The sequence below is a fragment of the Scylla paramamosain genome, chromosome 23, assembly GCF_035594125.1.
Source record: "Scylla paramamosain isolate STU-SP2022 chromosome 23, ASM3559412v1, whole genome shotgun sequence".
Classification (NCBI taxonomy): domain Eukaryota; kingdom Metazoa; phylum Arthropoda; class Malacostraca; order Decapoda; family Portunidae; genus Scylla; species Scylla paramamosain.
The window spans coordinates 5,280,486-5,290,485 of NC_087173.1; the positions used below are offsets into that span (position 1 = coordinate 5,280,486).

At 43.8% G+C, this 10,000-nt stretch overlaps 1 protein-coding gene across 2 annotated transcripts in view; it reads left to right on the forward strand.

The window, feature by feature from the left end:
• LOC135112047 (junctional adhesion molecule B-like) overlaps positions 1–10,000 on the forward strand; it is a 155,793-nt gene that overhangs the window by 106,345 nt on the left and 39,448 nt on the right. For both annotated transcript variants that reach the window (XM_064025919.1, XM_064025920.1), the window contains exon 3: positions 7,151–7,335. In XM_064025919.1, the coding sequence (XP_063881989.1) occupies positions 7,151–7,335 (185 nt within the window). The remainder of the gene's footprint in view (positions 1–7,150; positions 7,336–10,000) is intronic.

The window sequence follows — 10,000 nt, forward strand, 5'->3', positions numbered from 1 at the left end:
TATATATAAGAGATTAAAGGCAGGTGAGGAAGTTTTAAGGACACAGTATAATGAATTAGTTAGAACAGTCAGGAAGTTAACGAGGAAAGCTAAGGACAATTATGAATTAAAGGTAGCCAGCCAGGCGAAGACGGACCCCAAGGGATTTTATCAGGTATACAGGACGAAAAATAAGGATACTGTAGGTCCATTAAAGGCAGCAGATGGGGAGCTGGTTAGTTCTGGGGAGGAGATTAGTAAACTTCTGAATGATTATTTTTTAACTGTCTTCACTCAGGAAAACATGCAGGATATGCCAGATAGTGAACAGGTGTTTAGAGCAGATGAGTATGAGAAGCTGACGGATATTTCCATAACTAGGGAGATAGTGGAGCAGGAGATAGATAGGCTAAAAAAGTTCAAGTCACCAGGACCTGATGAAATATATCCCAGAGTACTGAAGGAATGTAAAAAGATTATTAGTGAGCCGTTAGTTTCTGTCTTTAGGAAATCACTGGAGTCGGGTGAGGTACCAGTAATGTGGAGGCAGGCTAATGTAGTACCCATCTTTAAGAAAGGGGATAAAACTTTAGCGTCTAATTATAGACCTGTCAGCTTAACTTCAGTTGTAGGTAAAATGTTAGAGTCAATAATAGCCAGGAACATTAGGGAACATTTAGACAAACATAACTTGATAAATCAGTCACAGCATGGCTTCACGAAGGGGAAGTCTTGCCTGACAAACTTGTTAAGTTTTTACAGTAAGGTGTACGAGGCAGTAGATAATGGTGATAGTTATGATATCTTATATCTGGACTTTAGTAAAGCATTCGACAAGGTGCCCCATCAAAGGCTCCTGAGAAAGGTTAGGGCACACGGGATAGATGGGAAGGTGTTAGGTTGGATAGGGTCATGGCTTGGTAACAGGCGACAGAGAGTGCTAATAAACGGCTCGAAATCCGAGTGGGGTCATGTCATTAGTGGGGTGCCACAGGGATCAGTATTAGGGCCATTATTATTTCTAATATATATCAATGACTTGGATAGTGGAATTAGTAGCGATGTTAGTAAATTTGCGGATGACACAAAGATAGGTAGATTAATTAGGTCAGAAGCGGATGCCATCGCCTTGCAGACAGACTTAGATAGAATGAATGAATGGACGGATAGATGGCAAATGCAATTTAATATCAATAAATGCAAAGTGCTTAGCGTAGGTAGAGGAAACCCACACAATAGGTACACATTAAACACCCAAACTCTGGTAGGTACAGGGTACGAGAAAGATTTAGGAGTTATAGTTAGCTCTGAACTCCGTCTAGGGAAACAATGCATAGAAGCCAGAAACAAGGCAAATAGGGTACTAGGATTCATTTTTAGGAGTGTTAAAAGTAGAAGGCCGGAAGTAATATTAAAGTTATACTTGGCGCTGGTCAGACCTCATCTAGACTACGCTGTGCAGTTCTGGTCCCCACATTACAGGAAAGATATAGGTCTATTAGAATCAGTACAGAGGAGAATGACTAAAAGGGTTCAGGGGATGAGGAGTATTCCTTACGAAGCGAGGTTGAAGCGGTTAAATTTACATTCTCTAGAGAGACGTAGGTTAAGAGGGGACCTGATAGAAGTCTTTAAGTGGTATAGGGGTTATAACAAGGGAGATGTAAGCAAAATTCTTAGGATCAGCAACCAAGGTAGAACAAGAAATAACGGGTTCAAGCTTGAAAAATTTAGGTTTAGGAAGGAGATAGGAAAAAATTGGTTCTCAAATAGAGTGGTAGATGAGTGGAACGGACTCAGTAATCATGTAGTTAGTGCCAGGACACTAGAGAGCTTTAAGAGAAGATTAGACAAGTTTATGGATGGGGATAACAGATGGAAATAGGTAGGAGTGTTTCATACAGGGACTGCCACGTGTAAGCCTGGTCGCTTCTTGCAGCTTCCCTTATTTCTTATGTTCTTATGTTCTTATGTTTAATATTTCTCAATTTCCTTTACATCACTTATCTGTTTCTTTTATTTTTGTTTACATGTAAATTCAATTCGTCTTGGAACTCCGTTTGTGGAAATACTGAATGCTTTCTGATTTCCTCTCCAACCTACATATCTCTTTATCATTTTTACTATTATATATCTTTAATAATTTTTGTGTACACTTTTCCTCTTCGTATATTGTTTTTCTTCCGCCTGTGGTATAGACTGCTGTGGCAAGACTCAAACGCAACACAACATCGCTTGCAATGTAATGTTCCCTTTCTGTGTTGTGGCCGACTGTTGGCAGGCCTGTGTCTGTGTCGCGGCGGCCGTGCTGGGAAGAAGCTTGTATGTGAAGGAAGATTAGCTGCTGGAGGTTCTGGTGTGTGTGTCTGACGGATCGGCCTTTGTATGTGTGAGGCCGGAAAAGAGGTATTTGCAGAGAGACAGAGACAGAGAGAGAGAGAGAGAGAGAGAGAGAGAGAGAGAGAGAGAGAGAGAGAGAGAGAGAGAGAGAGAGAGAGAGAGAGAGAGAGTTAGTTTATATATTTCTGTTTTCCTCTTCTCTGTCTCCCCGTCTCTCTCTCAGCAAATGCCACTTCACTAGCTGTACACACACACACACACACACACACACACACACACACACACACACACACACACACACACACACACACACACACACACACACACACACACACACACACATACACACACGCACGCACCGTGTCTCTTGACGTGAAAGAACACAGGTGACAAATAGAACAAGTGAATGCAACACATTTCCAGGAGGCGTGACGCGTTGGTTGGCTTCAAGGTAAAGAAAAGGCGAGGCCGAAATCTCGTTGCAGCAAAATCAGGTCAGGCGGAGCAATGTGTTGGACAATAAGTCAGCCCAGATTCCGGCCTTTTTCATTTGGGGCACCAGGAAGAGGCTTCACGGAGGAAGAGGGTCTGGGTATATTGAAGGTGTTGAGACCACGCCCTCCTTCTCTCCCTTCCCTACTTTTCTCTTCTTCTTACCCTCTTTCTCCTCCTTCTTCGTTTCCTCCTCCTCCCCCCCTCCTCCTCCTTCTCCTCCTTCCCCACATCTCGCTTCATCTTGCCTAAGTCGACGGAGTTTCATTAAAGTTTCTGCGAGGTCGTAGTGGTAAGGCTGAGTGAGTGAGTGAGGTCTCTGTGTGTGTGTGTGTGTGTGTGTGTGTGTGTGTGTGTGTGTGTGTGTAGGATAGGACAGAAGTGTTTTGACTCTTCTCTCGTGACCTCCTTTTTCCATGCCAGCCTGTGTCTCCTCCTCCTCCTCCTCCTCCTCCTCCTCCTCCTCCTCCTCCTCCTCCTCCTCCTCCTCCTCCTTCTCCTCCTTCTCCTCCTCCTCCTCCTCCTCCTCCTCCTACTTCTTCGCAGTTATTACCCAGCCTCTTAATCCCTCTCTCGTTAATCACGCTACCTCGTCACTCCTATAAAATGACAAAATAGTAAATTGTTATATGAAAGGCCTCTTGCTCTCGCCCACACACACACACACACACACACACACACACACACACACACACACACACACACAATACTGAATGTCATTTATTTATGCAGTAGACGCTCAAAGGGGAAAAGGAAATGAAAATTGTACTTGTGCATAAAAAAGATCATAAAAAATGCAGTTCTGTTCTGACGGGAAACGAACTGAGGGCTTTGTTACTTTGTTAATGAAAGGAGAGAACGCGCGCTTCCCCTGGCGTAAGATACTGAAGGCGAGACTCAGGACAGATTACGAGTTTACTCTGTGATGTCGAGGAATGAGGCAGAGGTTGTTGTTGTTGTTGATAGTGATAGTGGTGATGGTGGTCTTGGTGTTGTTGTTGTTGTTGGTGGTGGTGGTGTTGTTGTACTACTACTACTATTGCTGCTGCTACTGCTACTACTACTACTACTACTACTACTACTACTACTACTGAGATGGTGAAATAATGACAAACTAGTTGCGTAAGTTATATGTTCTTTTCTCTTGTTGTCTCTGAAGTTAATTTTTCTTTCTGTCGAAGTTCAATTTTAAATGCGTACCTAGATTACTGAATCATGGGAAAAGAGAAATTTTACGAAGAATATCGTCGAAAAAACATTAATTCTGTACATTCCCTGTTGGTGACATTGATTATTGTGGCTGTGATTTAGTTATGAGTCAGAGAGACCGATCGAGGAAGAAAATATTAAAGAAAACTGTTCACAATTCCGTCTTGCATAAAGAAACTGAGATAGAAAAAAAAAAAACTAATAGAGAGGCCAGTTTAGTTTCTGTGGAGTCTTCATAAAAATTTCAAAAACATAGGCAGGAGGAAATAGGGAAACGGGAAGAGATCTCTGTAGTTCATCGGTAAAAGTAATGAAACAGTTGATTTTTTTTTTTCATTAATGCACGGGACAGAAAAGGTTGTTGTTGTTGGTGGTGGTGGTGGTGGTGGCGGTGTGGTATATAGTTCCTGTGTGAGTGGTGGTGATGATTGCGATAGTGATAGGAGAGTTAGTGGTGGTGGTGAGGTATGTAGTTCGCGTGTTGGTGATGGTAGATGTTAGAGGCAGTGGTGTCAGTGTTGCTAGTGGTGACTGCTGTGGTGACATATAATGAAGGGGAGATAGAAAGACAGACTATCGAAAGAGAATGACAGAGAAACAATGAAGGAGACTTAACCTAAAGAAATATGGAAGAAATCTTATAAAATGGAAGAAAATCATAAAAGCACAAGTTTGAGAGAGAGAGAGAGAGAGAGAGAGAGAGAGAGAGAGAGAGAGAGAGAGAGAGAGAGAGAGAGAGAGAGAGAGAGAGAGAGCGGCCTAGAGATAATCGTCAAGTCATGAATCTTGCCAAATGAAGCTCGGCACTGGGACAGGTAAACACATAAAACAGGTAGTAACCATTTCTTCCACCTTGGGACTTCATTAGACAGGTTAATGACTTGTTAAATGAACCCACCTGGATTTATGTCACGGCGCGGCAAGCAAGACTTACTTCATGTCCGTTCTCGCTTGCTCCTCCTCCTCCTCCTCCTCCCTCCCTCCCTCCCTCCCGCCCACGCAGCGTGATATTGTAAATGTCGAATGTCTGGTGTGTGTGTGTGTGTGTGAGTGTGTGTGTGTGTGTGTGTGTGTGTGTGTGTGTGTGTGTGTGGCTAATGTTTTGTTCCCCCCTTCATCCCCTGTTCCTTCCCCCATTCTTGTTCCTTCAGTCCATCTAGTAATTGTCCTGTCCCTCCCTGTTTCCCTTTCTCCCTCTTTTCCTTCCTTTTTTTCCTTCTTTCCTTTCTTTAGTTCCCTTTCCTTCCTTCTCTTCTTTCCTTTACCTCATTGCCTTTCACTCCATCCCTCCCTTCCTTTCTTTTCCCTTCCTTCCTTTCTACCATCCTTCATTCTCTCCTCCTTTCCACCTTTCCTTTCTTCTTTTCTTCTTGCCATCCTTCCTGTCATTTCATTCTTCATCTTAAACCTCACATTTCTTTCACAATCCCTCGAACGTCTTTCCTTTCTCCCCGCCTCCATCCCTCCCTCCTTTTATCCTGGCTGGCTATTAATCCCCCAATTTAGTGGTGATCATGACGTTTTCTAATGCCGAGTTCTTGCTTTATTGGGCTCATTAGGGCGGGGGGCGCGTGCCTCGACGTGGGAGTTACACCTTCGTGCGCTACGCCGGCGGGAATCTTTCAGCCCAAGGTAATCGTCCTCGTTAGTCCATCGAGACACAGGTGGAGAATAAAGCAGGATAAATAAGGAGCACGTCAGCCACGCCACATCCATCCTCCACAACGCTGGTGATCCATTATACAGACATTGTACAATAGTAATGGTGGCCCGGGGCTTGGCGTGTGAGGCTCAATAACAAGGCACACTTCTATGACGTTACATTAATAATTCGAGTGTTGGTGGGCCTCCTCTCTCCGTCTAATGAGTCGTAATACAAGTCTAATGATACAGTGCAGTTATAATGCTTTCAGAGGGGAGGTGGATCAGAACAATTTAATAAGTAATTAGTGCTCTTAAATGGAATCAGTGAAAGGAAGCGGGTAGGAGTGCCACTGTTAAGATCTGTTAGTGCGTGAATGTGTCGCAAAAGTGTGTTTTGTGGCTTATTATAACAATGAGAAGAGTTGATTTTGATGCAATACTTTAAGAGAAATCAATACTTGAGTTGCGTTGTACTGCAAAGTGGAGGAGTGGAGTGCTTAGAAAAGAAATGTTATCTGAAGAAATACTTAAAAGAGAATACAATTGTAATAATGTGTGGTATAGTGTACAAATGCAAGGAGTAAATAAAAGCAACTACAATGAAATACTTTGAAAGAAAACACAAGAGTAATACTGCTTCTTCATGTTTTATAAGAATAAGGAAGAGGTGACGGTATACTTAAAGATTTATCATGAATTATATAATAAGCAAAAACAATAACGATGGCGCCAGTGCTAGAGCCTTTGCCTTTACTATCCTATATTTCTTCCTTTATGTTAAATAGTGTAACTTATCATATTCTCATAAGAGCCAATAGGTTTCTGATATTTGTTCATCCCTTGTGTTCATTTGTGTTCCTTTAGGGTGTGTTTATTAATTAAAGCTCTAAGTAAACGTAAGTAAGCGTGTATTTGTGTCATCTCAATGCTCTACTTAAAAAGATAATGTTAATAATGTAAAGTTGTGTACATAAATGTTAAGTGGTGGTTGTAGTAATGGTGGTGTTGGTGGCAGTGGTGATGATGGTAGTGGTGGTGTGTTAGGCCGCCAGGAGACGAGACTGAGACACCCCGGCTGTTAAAGGTGATGCTAACGACACCTGTTATTCCGCGGCACACACCTGAAGGCGTCATTAGTGTGTTTGTCCTCCTGGCTGGGAGCCGAGGAACGTGGGGCTCTTTTGGGGGGTGTTAGTGAGCTGTTTGTGTAGTGGTGTGTGTGTGTGTGCGTGTGCGTGTGTGTATGAGTTTTCACCCTCAATGTCTTCTAGGGGAAAGTATTATTAAGATGTTTGTGTACCAGTGTGTGTATGTGTGTGTGTGTCTCTGTGTGTGAGCGCCCATTTGCACCTGTATTGTACGTATATGTGTATACGTGCAGATGTGTATGCACGAAGATTTTACCTTTAATCCCCCTTTCTCTCTCCCTCTATTCAGGAGAACGTGGAATTCCCAAATGTAACTCCTGTCTGTTCTTCCCTTGCAGTGGCGGCGCTGTGGGCGGAGGTGGCTGGGGATGGCGGCGGGCAGCTAGAGGTGGAGATGGGCGGCGCTGGCGGAGGCGGGGGCAGCTTGATAACAGACCAGCTGCTGAATAACTCCCATATTGTAGTGCTGCCCGGAGAGTCTGCCAAGCTTGCCTGCCCTCTGCCCTCTGACGTGTTTGGCTCGGTGAGTAGTGGTGGTGGTGGTAGTGGAAGTAATGATAGTAGAAGTGATTATAATTTAGTAGTGATGGTAGTAGTAGTGGTAGTAGAAGTTGTGGTTGTAGTGTGATTGTTGAGGTAATATTGGTGTTGGTAGGGGAAGTGGTATCAAGATTGTGGGATTAGTGGTTGTAGTAGTAGTAGTAGTAGTAGTAGTGGCAAAAGCAGTAACAATATTATGAAGAGATCTGATGCTGAGGGTGGGAAAGAATTATTAATCCAATTACATTTATTGTGAAGAAAGGTGACGGGGTAAATGTTATTAGTGTGTGTGTGTGGGTGTGTGTGTGTGTGTGTGTGTGTGTGTGCCATGGCGTGTTATGTTGGCATGTTCCCGATACCTTTACTTTCACATTAAGATCCACTTTGATGTCTGAATTTCACATGAAGGAAGAAGAAAGGAAACACTCAAATCACAGGGTACAGAATAGTTTGCCCGTTTCTGAAATATTGGCATTGGCATTCGTGTGAGTATAATGATTTACTCCTGACACCCAGCACGAGTCGCGCCACTAATGCAGAGCCATCTAGTGGGTGAATGTGGCACTAATCCTTCTGTTGGGCGACTTCATCCTTTACTTTATGTCTTATTTAATCTTCCATCTTCCACCTCCTTACACATTCATCCTCTTTGCTCACACCAGTTCCTCTTCTTCCTCTTCCTCCTCTATCCCTCCTCCTCCTCCTCCTTTTTCTTTACTATCTCACGCCTCTGTAGATTAATGAAGTTTATTCCAAATACCCATAAAAGGGACAATAGGTCTTCTGCTGTTGGTTCTTCATTTGTTTTCCTTCTTGATTCTCTCATTTCCTTCACTACCTTATTTTTCTTCTCTCTTTTTTTTTCGTTTTCTATCATTATCCTTCCTTTTTTCTCCTCATCTTCTGACTTTATTTTTTTTTGCTCTCAACTTCTTATTCTCAGGCCTCCTCCTCCTCCTCCTTCTCCTCCTCCCCCTCCTCCTCCCCCTCCTGCTCCTCAATACCAAACAACTCTCGTGTGTCTCGTTCAGCAACAAAAATACCGCCAGTTCAGTGCGTGCCTCTGCTCGGTCTCCGCGTGTCGCCCTGAATCAGTCTGGCACACACACGGCATCGGGGTGCGTGTGTGTGTTATGCCATCCATTACCGGCAGTAGGCGTGTGTTGGGGAGGCTCTGGGGGCGGCATTATTGGAACGAGGCTTGCTTAAACACACACACACACACACACACACACACACACACACACACACACACACACACACACACACACACACACACACACACGCAAACAAATATACAGGCACACATACACAAATACATGCGCTAAATGCCTCACTCCCCATAGACACACACACACACAAACACACACACACACACACACACACACACACACACACACACACACACACGCACACAAACAACACTCACCTTACAAAGCTCAGTCTCGGGGCACACACCACCTCCTCTACCTATACTTGTCCTTTAGCGGCGTCTCAGAACGTGTGGGCCGAGGTGGAGAGGAGATGGAGGGGGTGTCGCAGGGTCCTCCACCCCCACCACCTACGCCATCTCCGCCTCCTCCATACCCACCATCACCTCCTCTTCCTCCTCCTCCTCCTCCACCCCCGCTATCTCCGCCTCCTCCTCCGGCCGCAGTCGAGGTCATCAAAGAACCATTATGAGAAAGTTTACATGAAATTATCCTTTGATATCACCAAGTGGAAGGCGGTATATTTTCCTGCAGCACAGCAAGTGTTCCCGCCTCGCCTGTCTTGTGTTCATTCCGGAGTACTTGTGAACGTATTCCGCCTGTTTTTGCTTCCTAGTCGCTGGGATTCCGGGGTTACTCTGTACGTTGGGGCTTCTTGCTATATCCGGAGTTTGGGTCTTCTGATATCCGGTTCTGGAGTTTAGTTTTCTTCGCGTTATCCGGTTCAGGAGTCTGGATTTCTCTATTATATCCTGGACTGGAGGTGGCGCTTCTTTATTGTATCCGGATCTGGAGTTTCGTTTCATAGCGTTATCCGGTTCTGGAGTTCGGGTTCGTTTTTCGATACTCGGTTCTGAATTTCGGTTTCCTCGTGATGTCTTTTCCTGGAGTTCGATTTTGTGATGTCCGGTTCTGGAGATTTGGTTCTTTTGTGATATCTAGATGTGAAATTCGAGTTTCTTTGTGATGATATCCGGTTTTGTGGATTGAATGTTTCTGCGATATCCGGTTCTGGAATTTGTGTCTTCCTTCTGTATTCGGTTTTGGAGTTTAGGTTTCTCAACGAAATCCGATTTTGAAGTGTGGACATTCTCTGCAATATCCGGTTCTGGAATTCGGTTTCTTTTCTATGTCCGCTTCTGGAGTTTGAGTTTCTTTGCAGTAAACGGTTCTGAAATTCCGCTTATCTTTTTATATGCAGTTCTTGAGTTTGCATCTCTTCGCGATATCCGGTTCTGAAGCTTAATTTTTTTACGATATCTGAAAGAAAACGACAACGTGAAAATATTACAGACTTTTTTGTATGTTTTGGCTTAAGATTATCAAGCATTAATATATATTGCCTCAAAGTAACTTAATATTTACTCTACCTTATTACAAACTCACGTAAACTTACTGGGTGTCGTCCGTGGATGCATTTAGGAAAGCAGGCAGGCA